Raw genomic sequence first — 22,395 nt, forward strand, 5'->3', positions numbered from 1 at the left:
CTGCCCTGTAACCTTGAAGAAACAGAAGGGGTTATACCAGCCTAAGAGGCAGCCGCTGTAGCGAAAAGCGCTGCAGCTGGAGTCTAAGGATCGGAATTTGAGGTCTGGCCCTGTTAGCTGTGATTTTAGGCAATTCATTTTGGCCCTTAGTTTCTTTAGCTGTAGGATGGTTGGGTTGTGATCTCTAAGTTCTGAATGTTACCTTTCCAACACTAGTTACTCCCTTTCAGTATATCGACATTTGACAGGAGTTGGGTGGAGTTAGTGAGGCCCATGAAGAAAGCAAAAGGGGTCCCTGACGCCCGAATTCCTAATCGCCGTAGAAATGGGGTGTGGGGTAGGATAAATGAAAAACGGAGGCAAAGCGGCTTTAAACGAGTCGCGCAAGATTGCGCAATAAGCGACATGATATAGCCAGTCAAGCCCGTAGGAGGCTGGGACTGGGTGGGAATATGCCCCAGAAAGGCGGAATTTCTGGGGGAAGGAAAAGGGAGGGGCCTTTTTGAAAGCACAAGCTTATGGAAGTGATGGCCGGGTAGACTACAACTCCCAGCAGGCGCCGCGCGCGCAGTACTTCCGCGAAGGGGCGGGGCGGCGTTCCTGGAGGCCGGGGTGTGAGAGCTGCAGAGGCGATGGCGGGGCAGGTGAAGGACAAGGAGGCCTTTCAGAGACTCAGCTTCCTGTACCAGGTGAGGGCGCGACGGAGAGGAGGGGGAAACGGGGCAGGGCGGTTGGCGCGGGTCCGAGGAAAGACCAGCGCCGCTTCCTCCCTCGCCAGGCGGCCCACTGCGTCTTAGCGCAGAACCCTGAGAACCAGGCACTGGCGAGGTTTTACTGCTACACGGAAAGAAGCATCGGGAAGCGCCTCGTCCTGCGACAGTGAGGCTGCGCGGGGCGGGGGGAGATGAGGGGCGGGGGAGGGGGGACCGGGAGGAGGCCCGAGGGTGACGTCGCTGTCGGGCCTCGCCCCCTAAGGGACCCCTCGGTGAAGAGGACCCTGTGCCGCAGCTGCTCCTCCCTCCTCATCCCCGGGCTGACCTGCACCCAGCGGCAGCGGCGTGAGTGTTCCCTCCCCCCCCCCCCCCCCCCACCGCCGGTGGGATGCAGTGGGAGTGGTGATGGGCAGGACCGCGTTCAGTCCGTTATCTCCTATCTCTGGCCTTTCTCTTCTTTACTGGTATAGCTTCACCTGGGAAAACTGGGTTGGGGTCCGCGTCTGTAACTAGACTTACTAGAAACTTAAGGGACCAGTGGGAGGAGGGGAGGGCAGACAGTCTTCTACACACCCTGGCCCTCCCTCCTTCCCAACCCCTCCAAGGTCGCCTAGGCCAGCGCTGGACGGTACAGACTTGTCTAACATGCCATCGAAGCCGCAGATTTCTCAATGACCCCAGGCACCAGCTCTGGGGGGACCGGCCTGAGGCCCAGCTGCAGAACCAGGCGGGTAAGGAAAAGAAAAAATTTCTAATTGCAAGGTGGAATAAATAATGGGGTGAATTCATTAGGGGGAGATACAAAATGGGATTGGGGGATGGAGGTAGAGTCTAGGTGGATGGGAAGGGACACTGTTGTGGATCAATCTTTTTCTGCTTCTGTCTCCAGATCTCAAATTGACTAGGTCTGTAGCACACACAAGCCATCCAGTCTCAGCCCAGCCATCTGGGGAAAAATTGCACCATCAGGACCTCAAAATACAATGACTGGGGAGGGTTATCTTCTGCAAAGGCCTAGGAAATACCAGCTGTCATTCAGATTAAGTATTCAGTAAAGTATTCAAATAAAATTTTGTCCTGCCTTGTTTTACTTGTGTCTCTAGTGTGTAGACGATCTCTTTTCTTTGACACAACCTGTAATGTAGTGGAAAGAATACTGGAATTGAAATATTGGAGTCAGAGAAACCAGTTTCAAATACTGTCTACAAGCTGTGGGGTACAGACAAATGAAATAAGGGTGGCTGTAAAGCATTATCTACCAATGAAAAATCATATTCCACAAACCAACTCTGAAAGTTTTGGGAGGTAGAAACCAGGACATGAGTTAAAGTGTCATTAAGTAGGGGATACATCATGAAGGTCAGCTGGGTAAACGCTAATTCAAGCCAGTTTGGAATGGAGGGAAGAAGCTTGAATGGTTGGAAAGACATTCTGCCAAGGAAATAACCTGGATAAAGACTGTAATGTGTTAAACCTAGTAATGAGAGATAAATTCACAGTTCCTGCTACAATAGAGGTTTTTTCACAAAAGCTTGTAGAAACTGAATGTAGAATGTAGAGACCTTGGAAATCCTTTCATCCAAACCCTGCATTTTACAGAAATGAAATTGATGAGGTTCAGTGGTACCCCACAATATTGGGGTGCAAGGTTGTCTGAAAAGAATTCACTCAGGCTGTCTCCAAATCAAGTAAAGGCATTTATTGTGCTTAATAATACACCAAGTGATGAGGTCAAGGATTTAGGGGACTCTTAACATACCAATGTGTGCCAGCAGTGGCATGAATATATGATGAAGTAATTGACGCAAAAAGGCAAAGACATGGGGCTAAGCAAGTTATATAGTCAGGCTATAGACTGATTTTAATGGAGTTACTGACAGTATTTTATACAGGTTAATTGCTGAGTCACCCAGACTTCAAAGGAGAGTACAATAAAGCATTGGTTAAGTTTTTTATCTCCTTGTTCCAGGGAGTGAGACACTATTTTTCCTCAAGGCTAACCAAATTGAAACACTTCTCTCATGTATAGATAACCAGACTGAAACATTTCTGTCATCTCCCATGTGGGTAATCGGCTACGAAGGCAGGTTTTTTTTCCCCAAGTCTTCTTATCCTAAAACTGGCCTTGCCGTGCATAGACCCATTCTCAGTTGACCCTGCCTTGCAGAGGCCTAAAAAATATAGCTGGCTTTCCACAGACATGCCAAGTCCTTCTTGGATGAATTCAGCTCAAGCCTTCTTCCAGCCAAAGAGAAAAACAAAGTTTATTAAAAATCTACGATATTGGGTAGAGTCTTAAGAAACTCACCATTTGTGACACTTGTCTGTCAGGCTGGCCACATTCAGTCTAAGCTAGATGAATCTGAGGGCCTTCATGAAGGCAAGATGGAGCTTATATACAGAAGGATGATGGGAGGGATCTAGGGGTGATGGGAGGAGGGGTTTAGGGAGAGTCTTGAGGAGGAGTCTGAGGATGGGACTGAGGTGAGGTGAGGTCCAACTCCAAGAAGGGAATTAAGGGTGGGAAGTTGCCAAGGAGGCAATCTGGAGGTAACTATGCAGGACTATGTAGGGCTAGGCTAGTTTGAGGGTAACAGATTTGGTCATAGATATTTTGATAGGATTGAGAGTGGGAAGTAGCTGGACAGTGGAGAGCTAAGCTAGGTAGAGATTTGGGCCTAGCGGTAATGGAAGACTTATGGCCTCAGGCAAAGGCCAGATCTAGTGAGAAGATTCAAGGGGGTGCCCATATGACCCAGCTTAAAGGAAGGGGTGGGGTAGCAGCCCCCTAAGAGAGGGGGAAGGCCCCCCAAGGGAGGTACCAATTTAAGGGAGACACCCATTAAGGTAAGATGCCCAGGTAAAGGAGATGCCTGAGTAGGGAGGACGGCTTTGGTTTAAGGAGGATGCCCACTAGCCAGAAATGGCTAAGGATCCATATGGAGTAAAACCTGCCTTGGGTAGGGAGATGAGGTGACTAGGGCCCGGACCATTGTTCTGCCCTGGGCAGAGTATATTTCATTGACCAGCCTGGGGCTTTATACTTAGTTAGCAAAAGGGTGTGGGCCTGGGGCTTTGCACCTAGGAAGACTTAATCAAAGGCACTTGATTTCTTTAGCATTCTAAAAGAGAAAACAGTAAAAAGTCCCACCCTGATTATTGATGCATTGTTTTAAGGGTTTGTTTGGTTTTAAGGGTTTGTTTGGGGGTGTTGGGAGGAAGAAAAAGTAGTCATGCTAATTGAAAAAATAAAGTTTAATGTAAAAAAGAATGAAGTCTTAGAAAACCCTAGAGAGTCAACTGAAAACTAAGCGAAATAAAGAACAACTTTAGCAAAGTTGCAGGATATAAAATAAACCCACAAAAATAATTAACGTTTCTTTTTGGCACCAAAAAAAAATCACAGGAAAAGATAGAGAAATTTCAATTAAAATAACTACAGAAATCATGAAATCTTGGGAGTCTATCTGCCAGAACATCCACAGAAATTATATGAACATGATTACAAAACACTTGACACAAAATAAAGACAGATCTAAATATGCCGCCAGCAGGCCATGGGGCCAGGCCACCAGAGAGTGAAAAGACTATAAGAGGCAGGTGGGAGAGTATAGGACAGCTCCATTTATTAAGCTGAAGAAAAGGCCTTATATACATTTTTAGGCAAGCAGATCAACAAATTCATGTGCGAGACATTTGTTATATAGCATGACTTCCTTGTGCTTTATTCCCCTTTTGCTGTAAACAATATTGTGTTAATAGCCCACAGGTGGTATTTAGCACATGTGTGCCGTGGAAGTTTTGGAGAGAGCACACGTGTGCCCAGAGGGGGTTTGGAGAGCCCAAGTGCTGAGTTATCAGCTGAAGGGCAAGAACAGGCTTCAGGGAAAACCTGGCCTGTATTGTATCCCAGAATGGACTTTCTCAGAGCTGGCCCGCTACAGAAATAATCAGACATTAATTGTTCATGGGTAGATGAAGTAATATAAGACAATATTACCTAAGTTAATTTACAAATTTATTCAGTTCTATACCAATCAAATTCAAAGGATTACTTTATAGAGATAGAAAAAATAGTAACAAAATTCATCTGAGGAAAGAACAAAAGGTTGAGAATCTCAAAGGTATTAATGGGAAAATAAAAAAAGGTCTAGCAAAAGCAGATGTCAAAATAGTAGTCATCAAAAGAATTTGGTACCAATCAAGAAACAGGAACATTGATCGTAGCCTAGTGTTTAGTAGACCTAAATGTTGGGGTTTAGACTGTGGGAACCCTCTTGGACCCCAAAAGAATTTGGGTCCCATTTGTTTGAGGGGGGAATGATGAGGGTACAGTCTCTGGGTACCCCCTTGAACTCTCCTTGAATCTTCCCACTAGATCTGGCTTCCACAGAGGCCATAAGCCTTTCCTTATCACTTGGTCCAAATTTCTACCTGGCCTAGCCCAGCTGCATCCCACTCTTAATCCTATGAAAATCCCATTCTCTTGTTTCCTGGAGACCTCTAGTCACCCCAGTCCCATCAAGATCCTCCTTAGACTCCTCCTCAAGACCCTCCCTAAACCCCTCTTCTAGTCACCCCTGACTACGCGACCACCTCTCAATTCCTCCCACAATCTTTCAGTATATAAGTTTCATCTTGCCTCCATGAAGGTGCTCAGATTCAAGCTAGCTGAGATTGAATCTGGCCCACTTGTGAAAACAAGCGTCAACAAATGGTAAGATTTCTTAAGACAATCCATTATGGTGAAACTTTGTCGTTTTCCATGGCTGAGAAGGGTTGAGTCGAATTCTTTTGCAGGACTCGGTGTGTCGGTGTTTGGGGTCTCAAGCACCCCTAAAAACATATGGTTCCCTACCATCATCATTTTTCTTTAACCTCATCATAAAGATCCCAGCTATTAGAACGAGAATTCACTACTTGACAAAAACTGTAGGGAAAACGGGAAAGTATTTCAATAGAAACTAAGTACAGACCAACACCTTGCACCATATACCAAGAGAAGCTTCAAATGGGTATGTTAAGGTCTAGGGGTGCTAGGGACCCCGAAATTCAAGGGCATCAATCGCTATTCAGGTCCTGCCTCAAATGAATCTGACCCAAACCTTCTTTCAGACAAATACTAGATTTATTAGAACACTGGTTGGGGTGGGTGAGATTTTAAGAATCTGGGCTATTCGCCAGACTCTTAAAAGAGTCTGAACACTTTAATGGAAGCAAGATGGACCTCATATACAGTGATCAAGGAGTGGGAAGATCTGGATGGAAGAGTCTGGGGTGACTGTGAGAAGGGGTCTAGAAAGAATTAAGGGTGGGAAGTGGCTAGGGGTGATCAAAAGGTAACAGACAATGAAGGGCTGGGCTAGATTAGAGGTAACAGAATTGGATGTTTGGACTTGGGGCCACAGTGAAAGGCCAGCTGACTGGGATGGGCCCATGCGCAAAGGCCAGAGACTTGCCTATGTGAGAAAGTTCAGGGAAAGTTGGGGGGGGGAGTCCCCAGGGCCCGTACCCTGTCAAATACATGAACTAAACATAAACAGAGGATCAAGGAAGAAATTACCTGTCAGATCTGTGGATAGGTCTCATGACTAAGTGAGATAAAGAGAAGGCAAAATGAATAATTTGGATTCCATTAAATTTAAAAAAAAAAGTTTTGTGCAAACAAAACTAATATAGCTAAAATTAGAAGAGAAGCAGGCAAAAGGAAAAAAACTTTGCAGCAAGTTTCTCTGATAAAAATCACTATTCTAAGATATATAAGGAATTGCTTGAGATTTATAAAAATAAGAGAGTCTTCCCCAATTGATAAGTGAACGAAGGATATAATCAAGTAGTTTGCAAATAAAGAAGTCCAAGCTACCAATAGCTATGTGAAAAAAATTGTCTAAATCATTAATAATTAGGAAAAATGCCCATTAAAACAACTTGTGCCCATCAGATTGGCAAAGGTGACAAAAAAGGAAAATGAGAAATGTTGGAGTGGCTATGGAAAAAAGTATATTAATGAGCTGTTAGTAGAACTGTGAAATGGTCTAGCTGTTCTAGAAAACAATTTGGAACCATAGGCATACCTTGGCAATGTGGGTTTGGTTCCAGACCACCACAATAAAGTGAGTCACACAAATATTTTGGTTTCCCAGTGCATATAAAAGATATATTTATACTATACTGTAGTCTATTAAGTATGCAGTAGTGTAATAAAAATAAAACACCCCTGTACATACCTTAATTTAAAAATAATTGATTGCTAAAAAATGCTAACCATTATCTGAGCCTTCAACATTCATAATCTTTTTGCTGACGGAGGGTCTTGCCTCAATGATGGCTGCTGACTGATCAGATGGGTGGTTCCTGAAGGTTAGGGTGGCGATTTCTTAAAATAAGACAACAATGAAATTTTCTACATTGACTGTCTCTTTTACAAAAGATTTCTCTGTAGCACCTGACGCTATGCTGTTTGATAGCATTTTACCCACAGTAGAACTTCTTTCAGAATTGGAGTCAGTCCTCTCAAACCCTGCTGCTGCTTTATCAGCTAAGTTTATGTAATATTCTTCAATATTGCTTCGCCTCATGGACTAGGGAGGTTCAAGGAGAGGGAGAAAGATGGGGGAACAGTCAGTGGGGCAGCCAGAACACACGCATCGTTTATTGACTAAGTTCACCTTCTTATGTGGGTAAGGTTTGTGGCACCCCAAAACAATTATGATAATCACATCAAAGATCACTGATCAGAGATCACCATAATAGATATAATAACAATGGAAAAGTTTTAAATATTACAAGGATTTCCAAGATACGAGCACATGCTGTTGGGAAGATGGTGTCAATAGACTTGCTCAAGACACGGATGCCACGAATCTTCAATTTATAAAACGAACAAACAAAAAAATCTGCAAAGCTGAATAAAACAAGTCTTTCCTGATTCCAATTTATTTTTTAAAAAGCGATCATATTTTTAACATGATTGTGCACATATAACCTATATCAGATTGCCTGCTGTTTTGGGGAGGGGAAAGGGAGAGGAGAAAAGAAGAAAAATTTGGAACTCAAAATTTTACAAAAATGAATGTTGAAAACTATCTTTACATGTAATTGGAAAAAAATAAAATAGTATTAATTATAAAAAAGCAAAAGAATCTCACATTCTAATGGGAGAGACAACATATATAGGAGGCTTCAGTTGCCAGTCAGATGGAAAGGCCTAGTACTCTTTAGGATGCATCTTATTTAATGTCCTTTCCATTGATAAAATTGTAACCATTTGCAACATTGAACCATTTTACAGTAGCAAAAACTTTCTTAGCAGGATCTTCAGTAGCTGTGAATTGCATAAGAAACCACAAATCTCCCCTACATCATTTGTTTCCTTTTAAAAAATATATATTAATTGAACAAGTTAATTTCAAAGTTGACCTGCTTGGCTGTGTCTCCCTTTGAACCTCCTTTTGTTCACTTCTGTGCCTTCTTTTAAATACTTTATTCACCTCTTTCTTTTTCTCCTTTTTTTGGTGGGGAGGAGGCATCACTGTGAGCAGCTCTCCTCTTCTAATTCACACACACGTACACACGCACACACACACAGACACACCCCAAAACAATTATAAATAAATAAATGAACTCTTACTTATAACAAATAAGCATCACCAAGCAAAAGAAATCCACACATTGACCAGGTTCCAAATTTCGCACCTCTGGCCATCGCCCCTCTCTCAGGTGACGGGTAACAGGCTTCATTGTCAATCCTCTGGAGTTCTGTTTGGTCACTGCTTTGGTCAGAGTTCTCTTTTTAAAGCTTCTTTTCTTTATAGGGTTGTAGTCATCATATAAATTGTTCTACTAGCTCAACTTACTTCACTTTGCAACAGATCCTACGAGTCCTACCAAGTTTCTCTGAATCCATACCTTTTCTTCATTTCTTACAGCCAATTAGTACTCTATTATATTCATCAATTGATGTCATTCCCCAATTGATAGTTATCCTCTTAGGTTAGCCCTGGCATTCTTTCTGGCTTTGCGATGTCTGCCTTTAGCTAGGAATGGTAATGCAAAGCCAAAGAACTATTAGACAATGCTCGCTCATCAGAGAGAGGTTTTCCTGGCCTTTGTACTTCAGCATATGGGAACCAACACCCTAACAAAAGGCCTTGATCTGAAGCCTAGAAGATGATGGTTAGGGTTAGGGTTAGAGTCGGGAGTCGGGAGGTGGGAGGCATTTAGTGTTCAGGGCTAGGGTTAGAGTTGAGAGGTGCATATTTAGGGTTAGGGTTAGGGTTAGGATTAGAGGTGGGAGACGGAAGCCTTAGGGTTAGGGTTAGGGTTAGAGGCAGGAGGTGGGAAGCATTTAGGGTTTAGGGTTAGGGTTAGGGTTAGAGTCTGGAGTCCGGGAGCCTTAGGGTTTGTTGACAGAAGAATCTCTACAATAATAAGAATATTGGACACTTTTCCAATAGTCTACTAGTTAAGTCTCCTTGCTTCCAGTCTCTCCTGATTCCAATCCACTTTCCACTCAGCAGTCTTACTGATTTTCTGAAAATGTACTTGTGACATATCCTCCCCCCTTATTTTAGAAACTCCAGTTGCTCCCTATTCTTTTCAACACCAAATACAAAATTATCTGACTTTTGAAATCTTCCATAAGGTGGCCCCTCCCTACATTTCCAGCCTTCTTACACCTTGCAGGCAAGCCCTTGCCCCATATGAGTGGTATGAGGTTATTGCTTTTGCCAATGACTTTTCCCTTATTCCCCTGGCAGAGACTTGTCAGAAACAGTGAATTTTTACCTGGGAAGGAGTCCAGCATCCCTTCACCGTCCTTTCTCAAAGACATCAACAGAAGCATTGAACATATCTGGCCCCTTCCTACCTTTCCAGCATTGCTTGTCCCTCGTCCCCTGAATGATCTCCTTCCTTATCTCTTTTTCCACCAATTCATTCAAGTCTCAGCTAAAGTCTCTCCTTTTGCAACAAGTCATCCTCAGCCCCTTAACTTTAGTATCCTTCCTCTGCTTCTGCCCCCTATTTATACTGTTAAACCTGAAAATTTGGTTGAAGGAAACAACAGAGCTAGGTGATAGAAAAATCCATGTTGTTTATTATTTTCCCTTAAAGCATAGCGGAGCTAGCTTACTTGTACGTACAAGGAGTCAGAGTATAAACTCTGGCTGCCTGAACAAAGGAATGAGAAAACTTATATACGTTATTTTAGCAGAGCTAGCAAGCCTGTATGACCTCATTTTTATGACCCCCATGTATGTTTAACCATGATACAAGAAGAGGATTTTCCTTAATGAAATAGATTGTAAATACAACAAATTAGATAGTTGACAGAGTGTCAATTGGAATTACAACCCCAGGATCTCTGTGTTTAATTATACAAGAAGAGGATTTTCCTTAATGAAATAGATTGTAAATACAACAAATTAGATAGTTGACAGAGTGTCAATTGGAATTACAACCCCAGGATCTCTGTGTTTAATTTGCCATTAACATTCCACAACATAGTATATGCCCATAAAATATTAAGATAAGGAAAAGTCACATAATTCAAGATAGTGTCTGGGGTCAAGGTGTGATACCTGAGTAGCCAGCTATTGCTAGAAAAACCCTGCCCCCAGCCCCTAACTGCAAATCCCAGTCTGCATAAGACAAAAACAGACTGAGGTCCTGCCGTTTGGCGAGTGTCCTGGGCCCCTAAGACATTTCCAAGGAATGTAAGCTAATTACCAGGAAAGCCTAATGATCTTCCTTCGTCTAACTGAGTGGGCTGAGAGACAACTCTATCTCTCGTCTCAACAAAGCCAGCTGGAGCATCCCTCAGTCTGCCTATGGCCTTGAAGGATGAAAGCCTCAGCCCCAGATATTCTTTTGAATTATGTGACTGTTCCTAGCTCTTATCTCATGAGTCATGTTGTGGGATGTATGGCAAACTGGACACAGGGATCCTGGGTTGTAATTCCAATTGACACTTTGTCAGCTATCTGATATGTTGTATTTACAATCTATTCAGGAGGTTCCTCTAACGTATCATGGTCATAAAAAGTGAAATAACACAGGCTTGTTGAGTCTGCAAAGTAACATATGTAAACTTCAAGAGATAATTAAGCACTGAATGCTGTGTTGTCTATATAAACTACCCTCTCCCTTTAAACGTGGTCATTTGCTTTGGGAATTTTCCCCGAATGACCGCTGGCTAATAAACTTCTCCATTCAAAACTTATACTCTGTGGCATGTCTCACTCGCTTCTGGTATAACAAAGGTTTTCACTCTTAATGGCCATGGACAGAGCAAGGAATGCTCCATCTGGATTTGTTGACATAAGGTAGAGATATCTCTGAGCTTACTCAGAGAACAAAGAGACTGTTAGGATCAGGCTTTTCTTCTGGTTAAGTAGTTCAGGCCCTGAGTCTTATTGAAATTACAAAAATGATATAAAATAGTATAATATTTTCCACAATACTGTATATATCTTGTCTGTACAAAGATGTTTGCATGTTTTCTCACTCATTAGATCATAAGCTCCTTGAGAGCCAGTAATGGTTTTTGTCTCTATATTCCCAGCACTTAGCACAATTCTTGGCACATAGTAGATCCTAATAAATACAAATTGCTTAAATGACTGGATGATAACCTGTGGGGAAAATTACCCTGTACACTCATGGGAGGAATCTTTCCTTGTGTAACTATGATGTCTGAGTAATTGTATTTTGATTTGAGCAAATATATCTTCTGCCTGACTGGTAACAACCACATCAGCAGGAGCTTATAAGCAATAATTTTGAGTGAATGTTGACTCATAGAATGCCTCAAAACTGGCTTAGTTTTTTTTTTTTCCTGAGGGCCCACATGTAAGAGGTGATACCTCCAGTTCTGCATACAGAGGAGGACACTGAGGCAGAGGGAGGTAAAATAACTACAAAGGTAGTACGACATATAGGGGCCATGTGAGTATTTTGCTCATGTAGAGTATGTATGTCTGGGCATAATTCACTGGGAGGCAAGAACATACATCCCTAGCATCTCCTTCTCCAACTCTTCTCCAAGGGGGACTTTAACTCTTGCCAGGAGGGGAAGCAGGAGGATAGACAACTCTTCTCTTCAAAGAGAGGGGTACTGAGCTAGAATTATATCCCTCTGCTCCCTTAAATATTATTACTATAGGGGATGTAATTTTTAGATTCAGGCTGCAGCTTGAAAGCTGGTTTTTAAGGGGGAAGGAGTGCCCTGAGCCCAGTATCCGAGGCTTGATCTCCTTTCCCACCACATGCCAGTTCTACAATAAACACACATAGCAGCAAATAACAAATAAACCCATTTATCCAAGTTGATAGTATAACAAAAGTCAGAGAAAGTATACATGACAGTAAATACAGAATGAAGGAGCTTGCCCTTTGGGAGTGAGGTAACACAGCTCAACCAAGAGAGAGAGAGTCCCAGATATCATCCGAGGGGAAATTCTCCAAAGTTTCCAGTCCCTGGTGTAGTTTTAAGCTGGAAATGGGAATATAATTGAAGTTCTACATATTGGTTTCTTCCCAAAGTCTTTCTCTCCCTTCAGTCAACAGAAGAGAGGTTAAGATTGTATATCTTTTCTCTCAAAACTGAAAGTCAGAAGAACCCAGATCTTTTTTCTCTCCTGCTCTCACCAACTATGCAGATTGGTCTCTCTGCTTGAAGAAGCGAAAGGGATAAAGTAACATATTCCTCAGGTTATCAAGGGCAATGAAGTATTTCTTAAAAGACTGAAAGATGTGTGGAACAAACAAGGAAACAAATAAGAAAAAGGCATAGGGAAACTCCAACCTCCAGCAGATTCCTGGGAGGAGGAAGAGAAGACTGATTACCTGTAGATCGGCAAGCTGGATCCTCTGAAGGAAGCACCTTCCGGTGCTTCAAGAAAGAATAGTGTGGATCCCCAGATCTCATCAGATGAGAATTCATCTGGTTAGACAAAGAAGGGATAAATATTGGTGACTGTGACTCTTTGCTGAGATGTGCAGATGTTAATAAGACCAAAAAGTAAAGTGGTCAGCTTTCCTTCGGAGATATGTATCTGAGACATGATGGAGATCTTTTCAAGACTTTCTAAGTTTGGTACCCACTATTGACTTCTGATATTTCATGTAAGATAAAAGATATCACCATAAAGAACCTAAAGATGAGAGGGAGTCTTTTTAATAGTATGTAGATTCATTTTACAAGTCATGTAAGATTAACACAGATAAAGAATTTTAAAAACCCTCTGGCTTTATAGTTCAACATTAAGTATGTATGTCTACTGTTAAATATGAATGTACTACAAGTATCTGGGTTTATTTAATTTGGGGAAAGTATTATGTTTTAATGGCTGGATTGATAAAGGTGGGGAAAATGTGCATGAGAATTTGAATTGGAAATTTGTTCCTTCTTCTGAATTTGATGATTAAGGGATTTTTTTTAAATTAAAAGGTTTTAACTGACTTACCTTTTTACTCTTGGCCAGTATAGGATGATAAGTCTCAGCCACGAATCAAAATGAAATGACAGACCTACATACATTTGGCAAATTGATATAATATTTTCTCTTTCTGTAAGAGACTAAGGGATAGCTGAACTCCTGTTTTATTTAGTATGGATGAATGACTTGGCAGATGTCATAATAGGGTTTTATGGTGAGATTCTTCTTCTTCTTCTTCTTCTTCTTCTTCTTCTTCTTCTTCTTCTTCTTCTTCTTCATCTTCTTCTTCTTCTTCTTCTTCTTCTTCTTTTTTGGTTTACTTATTCTTCCAACTTCCTGACTTCGGTTCTGATGTCAGAGCTAGGCTCTATGGCACTTCTGTGGTGAAGGTCTGGGCTGGTCCTGTTGCTACTTTTTGTGGGTATTGAGTATTGTGTTATTCAGTCAATAGTCAGTAGACATTTATTAAACACCCATTATGTGCCAGGAATAAGCAATGGGGTTATACAAATGGAAAAAGAGACAGCTCCTGACTTCAGGAAGTTTACAATGTAATGTAAGAAGACGATACATAAAAGAAACGAACTAAAGACTGAGGGCAGAAGTCCCAAAGCAGGGCCTCCAAGTTGGAAATGAGGATGTTTTCACTGAGCTTCCTCTTTGAATGAAGGTTTTGGAATTCTTGGCTTCACCTTCCAATCTAAGGAGCAGAGGGTAGGGATTAAATTCTTTTTTTCTAATGCAAGTACTATCCCTTAGGCATAAGAACTTAGAAGTGGAGACCATGAGTGAAGAATGGGCTGAGCAACTGTGAGAAAGATGGATCCTAGGTTATTTAACTTTTTATATTTGAACTTGGGTTGAGAACTTGCAGTACTCATATCCCTGCTTCCTCTTCTGTGTTTGGTGTACATGGCAGTGAGAGCAATTTGAATTGATAAGTTTTGTGTAAATGGGAGGAGGGACCATTCAAGTTCTGGTTTCTGGAGCATGAAAGGGACTCCCATCACAGGTTCCTGTGGGGCAGGCTCTGCCTGTAGGTTCTCTTTATCCCAATGGATTCATCCTAATATTAGATATAAAATATGGGAGTGTTACATTGACCAAGATATTAAACTAGCTAGAGAGATGGTCAGTAACCAGTAGATTTTGAAGGACGTAAAAACAGCATAACAGTATAAAGTCAGTACTAATACTTTTCACTAGTCTTCTTTATGAAAAAACCCCAACAAATATTGATTGTGTAGTTTATATTTTACTTCACTCTGTAATTGATTCTATTCTGTAACTTTACACTGTTTCATAGAACAACCTAAGCCCTTTGTCTATGAATGAAGACGCACAAGAGTTAAAAAATTGTCTTCCTCTCTCAAGTTTGCTGCGAAAGTTTAGTTTTTCTATCCATCGGTTTTAGCTGCAGAAAACTCTAAGTTTAAAAAAGTTCAATGTTCTCATAAAACACTAGAATTCAAAGGGAATTGTTATCTCAGCACCACCTGCAAATCACTTTATGCAAAGAAACTTGTCCCTCATAACTTCAGCCCCTGAAAAACTCTTTGACACTTCTGTGTTATTTTCGAAAGCCTACAGACTGACCCTGCTACATTTTCTTTTTTTTTAAATTTTTTTTATTTTTAGTTTACAACATTCGGTTCTACATAATTTTGAGTTCCAGGTTTTCTTCTCTCCCTCCCCCCTTCCCTCCCCAAGACGGCATGGAATCCCATATAGCTTCCACGTATAACTTCGCATTGAATTAATTTACACACTAGTCAAGTTATGGAGAAGAACCATGATCAATGAAATGAATCATGCAAAAGAAGAAACAGGACCGAAAAAAAAAAACCCAACCCAAAAACAAAAACAAAAGAGAGAAAAAGAAAAAAAAAGGGGGGGGAGGGAAGGCTAGCATGAAGTGTGCCTCAATCTGCATTCGTACTTCATAGTTCTTTCTCTGGATGTTGATAGCATTCTCCATCATGAGTCCTTTGGAGTTGTCCTTGCACCTTGTGTTGCTGAGAAGAGTGAAGTCTGTCAGGGTTAGTCATCACAGAATCCATATATCTGTGGTTGTGTATAATGTTCTCCTGGCTCTGCTCTGCTTACTCAGCATTATGTCGTGTAGGTTTTTCCAGGTTGTTATGAAGTCCGTATCATCCCCATTTCTTATAGCACAATAGTATTCCATTACCTTCATATACCACAGCTTGTTCAGCCATTCCCCAATTGATGGGCATTCTTTTGATTTCCAATTCTTAGCTATCACAAAAAGAGCCACTATAAATATTTTTGTATATATGAGTCCCGGTACATTTTCTCAAAATATACTGCCCATCCTTGCCCAATTAAAAATACTCTTATATCCTTTTAGGAGCCAGACAGTCTGCTATTTCTGATTTACTATGAATGACCTCAGGATATGGATGGGTTCCATAAATCAGTGAAGTATTTCTCTAAGACAGAGAGGGGTGGTCATTGGCCTCACATGAGTTAGCCCCCTTTCCTTAAGGTAACCAATCATGTTGTTCTCACTCCCATGATGCTGCCAATCCTATAACCAATTGTATTATTTCCTCACCTACTTTGTTCTGTTCTTTGTTCTATGCTTCTGAATAGGAACTGTGTTTCCTCTTTATGATCTTCTGGCCTAATTGAGGCAGTCTTTTGGCCCACTTTATTAACAGGTTCAAGCCCTGCTAAAAAAAAACAAAAAACAAAACTGTTATCTTGCTTGGAGAAAAAGTGCCTCAATTTACCTTTCTTGAATTTTACTTATGACACTTAGGAGTAGATAGGGCAGAATTTTAAGGGCTCATTACTATATTTAAGGGACAGGGTAGGGAGAGGAGAGAAGAACTGGAGAAGGGAGAAATAAAGAAGGGAAAATGATAGCAAAAAAGAATCATAGTTAATTATTGGGATTAAAGGGTTTGGGAATCCAGAGAGTGGGCAAAGACAAGGGCTTATATAAATTGTTAGAATAAAATTTGTGCAAGTTTTAGTTCTAGGAGAGAACCTCATGACACAGGGGTTTTTAGGAATAGTAACATCTCAGACCTCAGTTAGTACAGGGAACAAGTCAAATAATTTGAAGCTGGTCAAAGAAAGAAAATGTTGTATACGGTACAGTATACACAGATTTTTTAAATTGCTTGAATATGGGCCAAGAGTAGGGTGTCTGTGAGAGCTGTCATTGTCAGCATCATCAAAGCATGCTGTTTTCTTTCTTTTGTTGTTTTTTGTTTTTTTCTTTCTCATGGTTTTTCCCTTTTGTTCTGACTCTTCTTTCACAACATAACTAATGTGGAAATATTTTAAATATGATCATACATGTATAGCTTATATCAGATTGCATGCCATCTTGGGAGAGGAACAGGGATGGGGAAAAATTTAGAACTCAAAATCTTATAAAAGTGAATGTTGAAAACTGAAAATAAATTAATTTTTTAAATTAAGTAAGATAAAACAAGATATCTTTACTGTAGCTCTTATTAGATATCAGCTCCTTTTCCAGGAGAGAGCTGGTCCAAAGGACAAGACTTGAATAAAACAGTATATGGAATTAGCAAGCTTTAAGTCCTTTGCCTAAAAGTTGGGGGAAGCAAATAGATTTTTCTTCACTTCTTTCCTCTCCCTGATACCCTGAACTTTTGAAGATCAAGGTTGTGTGAAAAATAATCTACATCAAACTGTTTAAGATTACCTATTAGCTTAACACACTAGAAGGCACCCAGGAGTTTAAAAACCTGTTTCCTAAAATAAATCAGCTAGCAGCAGTCTGAGAGCTAATGTGCATATGACTCACCACCAACATTGCTTTCATGCTAAAAACTAAAAATATTATAATAAAGGATCGTAATTATTGGGGACTTATAAAAAAAAAAGTATTGTCAGCATCTCAGTCTAGTTGATAATACTGTGAGCCCTGTGGACCAATGTCCTGTTTTGTGTGTATACTATGTGACAATTGGACCTCTGCAGTTGTGGCAAGGTCCAAACTGACTGGGGTGCTTTGTTTTCTTAAACTTACTGAAAGGTAGGGTGAAACCGATCATCTGGCAAGGGGGTGCAAGATCTGAGTTGTCCACCAGGTGGCACTCTCCTTGAACCAGGACCCTTCGGTTTCCTGGAGCTCACAGCAGGCTCTCTAAAGTGCTACACAGTATCCCCTTGAGGATACTTTAGGACACTGAACCAATAACCAGAGGATATTGAACCTATAAAATATGCTCCCTTACTGTCACGTTACTAGGTTTCTCGCGGTGGAATTCATTAGTTCAAAACCCACACTGTGATGAAAAACGTTATGCACCTTAAGAGAGAGAAACGAACTCTTGATTACAGATTGAAGCATTTTGTTTTTCACCTTATTTTTCTTATTTTTTTCCGTCAATATGCCTAATATACAAAGATATTTTGCATGACTTCACACGTATAATGGGTATCATACTATTTGCCTTCTCACCGGGTGGGGGAAGGGCTGGAGGAAGAGAGAGAATTTGGAATTCAAAAAAAAAGAATGTTAAAAATTAATTAAAAACAGAACAAAAATCCTTGCTGGATGGATTCAGATTTCACTAGGGGATAATACATCAAAATAATATCTGTGATATCTGTGGCTCTAGCACCTAAGGGTATATACCTAGCACCTGAGGTGTATATCTAGTACCACAAGTCAGGGAGCATTAACAAAGGAAAACAGGAAAAATTCTGGAAGGGAGAATGGACTCCCCCAGGATTTGTGGCAGTCGATCCTCTTAGACACTGGAGACCTCTCTTCCTCACATTCTAGTCCCGGACCCTGCTCCAGAGTATACTTTACCTCCACAGTGCTGGAGTTCTGGCTCTTCCTCCTCCTGTGCCGTCATCACCACTCAGCAATCCCCAGTCCCAAAGTCAGTTCCTGCTCACTCATAAGGTGAGTGGAAAAGTCTTAGCCTGATGGCAAAGGCTTTCTGCTTCCCATTCCCAGCACGACAACCATGAATTTGCTGCTTCGAGGACCAGAAAAGGAAAAAGAGAACTCAAGACTTGTAGGCCCACGCATAGGTCTTATCACTTCCCTGTCTTCTTATGTGGCTTCTGGCATTTGGTGAGCACAGGCTCTCCAAGAGTCCTGGTCAGCGGAAAGGTGTGTAGCTATCAGAAATGTGCTTCTAGCTCTTCTAGCTCTAAAACATCATCACACCCCTCTCTGGGGCCCCAGGGAAAATCACAGTGATTCAGAAAGATAAAGTGGGTAGTGGGTACAGGTTACAGTATGGTTAGACAGACCAGCTCTTTGAATGACCTAATCCAAAAAGTAGTAAGTATGTCAACTTGGAAGGGAGTTCTTTTATGAAGTGCCTCATAGCCTTGGCTAAGTGCTGTGAAATCTAGTTATTAATGAGTGACAAAGGCATATGTGAAAGCAGACAAAGGCCCCACCCCTCTCTGAGAAATTTTAAGAAAGCATATTAAAAGTGACCTAGTCTGAAGCTCTTGAAATAATTCAAAAGAGAAATCCTTACCAATTTTTCTCTAACTTAATTATAGATTTCAAAACAATGTCCTGCTTCCTTTTCTCTAGATAAGCCCAAGAAAAACTCTTCCCTTAAATAAGTAGTACCCAGAAGGGATTTTAATAATGATTCACCTAAGAGAAAGAAGTCTCTTTGGTTACTTCAGGTCCTTTGTGACTAGGCAGGAGAGAGAACCCTTAAGGCTAGATGGAGTCGTTTCGAAAAGGGATTCTCCAGATTAAGCTGCCTTTGGGACTGACGAGGCAAAATGTCAATTTTGATCTTACCCGGAGTTGTATGGGAAATTTTACTTGTTCCAGTTTTCCATAAATGCTACTTCAAAAATACCTTGCATTGGAGAGAAGTCTAAGGGTATGAAGAGACTGACAGCTTGGACGGACGGTCCTCCCTCAAGCAGAACAATAATGAAAATCCATTTTGGTAGGCTGTGCCCACCAACATAGAACAATATGAATATTCTTCTTTGACGCATAGAAAGCATGCTTGTCAAATTTTCCATTACTATGAATCTAGGAGGCATATAATATGCTGAATGACAGAGATAGGACCCAAAAAGATGTCAACAGGTTGAATTATGTGCTAAACATAATAAGAGGAAATCATGTAGAGATCAACATAAAGTTCTAGTTGGGTTTTAAAATTGTCCTAGAGAACAAACCCCAAAATCTGAAATAGAATGAAAATTTATTAGGTCATTTGGTAAAGAGAGAGATCCGGGAAGGGGTGGGTCTCTCATGTATTCGTAAGGTTACATTATATAGAGTTCAGTCAAAGGCAATGGGACATTCGCCTGATTAGCCTCACATAGGCATGAGACAGTCCCCAAGAAAAGGGTAGCTTGAGATGTATATCTTGAGGGACCCAAAACAAGACTTAAGGGAACACAAAACGAACACTGGGTAGGATCTAAGCATTCCTTACGTCCATTTGGCTTTTCCCTACAGCATTTCTGAGGTCATCCTGACCTCTACAATAAGTTTTTCAAGTGAGACAATTTTCTAGCCATATAAAGCTAGGCTCGAACAATATTAATAAATTGAAGAGGTAAAAGGTTGAGGGGTGCTGGGCACCCCAAAATATTGACGCACGGGGTTCTGCTGAAAGAATTCGACTCAAGCCTTCTCAGCCAAGGGAAAAGAGAAAGTTTATTAGGGATTCACCATAATGGGCTGTCTTAAGAAATGCTCCCCCCCTTGTGACGCCTGTTTCCACAAGCGGGCCAGATTCAACCTACTGAATTAGATTGAATCTGAGCACCTTCATGGAGGCAAGATGGAGATTATATACACAAAGATTGTAGGAGGGATTGAGGGGTGGTCTGGGGTGACTAGAGGAGGGGTTTAGGGAGGGTCTTGAGGGGAAGTCCAAGGAGGGCAAGGTGAGGTAATGGTGATGAGGGCACAGTCTCTGGGAACCCCTTGAACCCTTGAACTCTCCTTGAATCTTGCCACTCGACCTGGCCTTGGCCTGAGGCTATAACCATTAAGCCCAAATGCCTACCTTGCCCAGTCCTCTATTGTCCAGCTGTTTCCCACCCTTAATCCTGTTTCCCATCCTTAATCCTGATCAAAATATCTATACCCTAGCTCTGTTACCCTAGCCCTTCATGGTCTGTCATTTCCATATAGCCTTCAGCTATTTCCCCCACCCTGGAGTCTGACCTCGTCCTTAAGGGTGGGAAGTAGCTGAACAACAAAGGGCAAGGCTAGGTAGAGATTTGGGCCTAATGATAATGTGAGGCTTGTGGCCCTAGGGGAAGGCCAGATCCAGTTGGAAGATTCAAAGACAGTTCAAGGGGGCTCCCAGAGACTGTATTCCAGATTCAAGGGGGTTCCCAGAGACTGTGCCCTCATCAAAATGACAGATAATAATCTACAAAATCAAACTCACAAATAAAAGATGAAGAAGCATGGCTAGAAAACAGTTACTGTGAAGAAGATTTGGGTACTACAGAGGACCACAAGATCAGTAAGAATACAGTTTATTAATAAGTGTACACAAAGCCCCTCCAGCTTGGTAGACTCTGTCAGAGAATGCCACAGAGAGAGAAATCCAGAGACATAATCTTCAGGTAATGATAATGGACAGGCAACATGAAAAAGAATGAGGAGGGACAGAGAGCAGAGTAAAATATGGAATTCATCAGGAATGAATTAAGGGAGTACTATGCAGTATGAGGGACCAATTAAACATAAATAATAGGAAATAACACTTGCCATTCAATTTAACAAAGATTTGTTTGGTGCCTAATGTGTGCGATGTAATTTGTCAGGTCCTGGGGGGAGGAGGGAGAGGAGAAGAGAGAGAGAGAAAGAGAGACAGAGAGAGAGAGAGAGAGAGAGAGCACCTTAGCTTGATTCCCTTACTCCACCGCTGCTTGCTAAGAAGAAAGGGAAGAAGGGAAGGGAATAAAAATTTATTAAGTGCCTACCATGTGCCAGGCTACGCTGAGTGCTTTATAAATATCTCATCTGATTCTCACAACAATTCACAATAAATGTATGACTGTGGGCAAGACAATTTTTCCTTTCTAAGTCTCAGTTTTCTTATTGGTGAAACTAAGACACACTGCCTCTAGTGCTTTCCTAGAGGGGTTGTTGTGAGATTAGAGTAATGTTAAAGGTTATTAGCCAGAGTTAAAGGTTGTGAGGTTAGAGTGATGTCTGTTGAGCCTTTTGTACAGTTTGCAGTGCTATTTCAATGTCACTCGTTGTGACTTTTATGTTTTGTTTTGTTGTTCCTTTTCTCTCCTTCCTCCTGGAAGAATAAAATCTGTAATTGTTATTGGCTTAAAAGCCAGAGTTAGGAAAACTTCTGGTTATTTGATTTAAGGAGTCCTGAGGGGTCCAATAGGACGGGACGCCACTCCACCAAGGACAAGATTCCAGGATGCCAGGTATGGCAGCTCCCATTCACACTTCAGTAGAGAGTTCTTCTCATAAGGGCCATTCCTGCCACTTCATGGCAGACTGACTTCAGTGGCCACTTACTGGCCTTTTAATGCTGGAAACGTCTTTACATAATTAATATTAATTCTAGTTGTGGTATTGCCTTGTTTAGCTTCCACCACTGAGGGCTTTAGACAGAAATTTATTTTTTCCTGTGAGGCAACAAAGAAGATTGCTTCTGCTCAACTTATCCCCTCCCCTGGTCAGCCACTGTAAAATTGAGACAACAGCCTGAGGATTACTTCACTATCAAATTTCATTGAAGGATATAATGGGCTGTTCAAACAGAATTTAACTGCCTATGGCCTCTACCTCTCTGAAAGGATAAGGCTTTTGCCCTACTAAAGCAGTCTCTCACCTGAACACTAGATTTCTCCTGACTTCAGATGATCAGGTGAACATATCCAGGGGTGGGGAACCTGCAGCCTTGAAGCCACATGTGGCCTCCCATGTCCTTGGTCCATTTTGACCAAGTCCAAGTTTTACAGAACAAATCCTTTTATTAAGGGGATTTGTTCTGTGAAATTTGGATTCAGTCAAAGGGTTGCACTTGAGGACCTAGAGGGCCACATGTGGCCTCGAGGCCACAGATTCCAAGGAGCCATATACCTTTATCATCTCTTTTCTAACCTCCCATGATTCCCCCTCTTCCCTGCCCTCTGAGTTGAGAACTTTGCTTCATATTTTATAGAAAAAAATTTAGGCCATTTGCCAGAAACACCCTCTTCTCTCCTCTCTCTCATCTCCCATCACTCACATCCCTTCTACCACT

The 22,395-nt window shown here is 41.5% G+C and overlaps 1 protein-coding gene across 2 annotated transcripts; it reads left to right on the top strand.

The window, feature by feature from the left end:
- Nucleotides 1–590: 590 nt before the first annotated feature.
- On the top strand, nucleotides 591–1,803 carry RPP21 (ribonuclease P/MRP subunit p21). 2 transcript variants are annotated; one of them, XM_036767190.1, is made up of 5 exons: nucleotides 591–689; nucleotides 779–879; nucleotides 976–1,058; nucleotides 1,319–1,444; nucleotides 1,603–1,803. In XM_036767190.1, exons 1-5 carry the CDS (start codon nucleotides 633–635, stop codon nucleotides 1,698–1,700), a joined length of 465 nt encoding a protein of 154 aa, XP_036623085.1. In that variant the 5' UTR covers nucleotides 591–632; the 3' UTR covers nucleotides 1,701–1,803. The 2 variants fall into 2 exon arrangements, with proteins under 2 accessions (XP_036623085.1, XP_036623086.1); XM_036767191.1 differs by having other exon boundaries at nucleotides 1,319–1,440; nucleotides 1,603–1,708.
- Nucleotides 1,804–22,395: the final 20,592 nt, after the last annotated feature.

Source organism: Trichosurus vulpecula, chromosome 7 (assembly GCF_011100635.1).
Source record: "Trichosurus vulpecula isolate mTriVul1 chromosome 7, mTriVul1.pri, whole genome shotgun sequence".
Taxonomy (NCBI): domain Eukaryota; kingdom Metazoa; phylum Chordata; class Mammalia; order Diprotodontia; family Phalangeridae; genus Trichosurus; species Trichosurus vulpecula.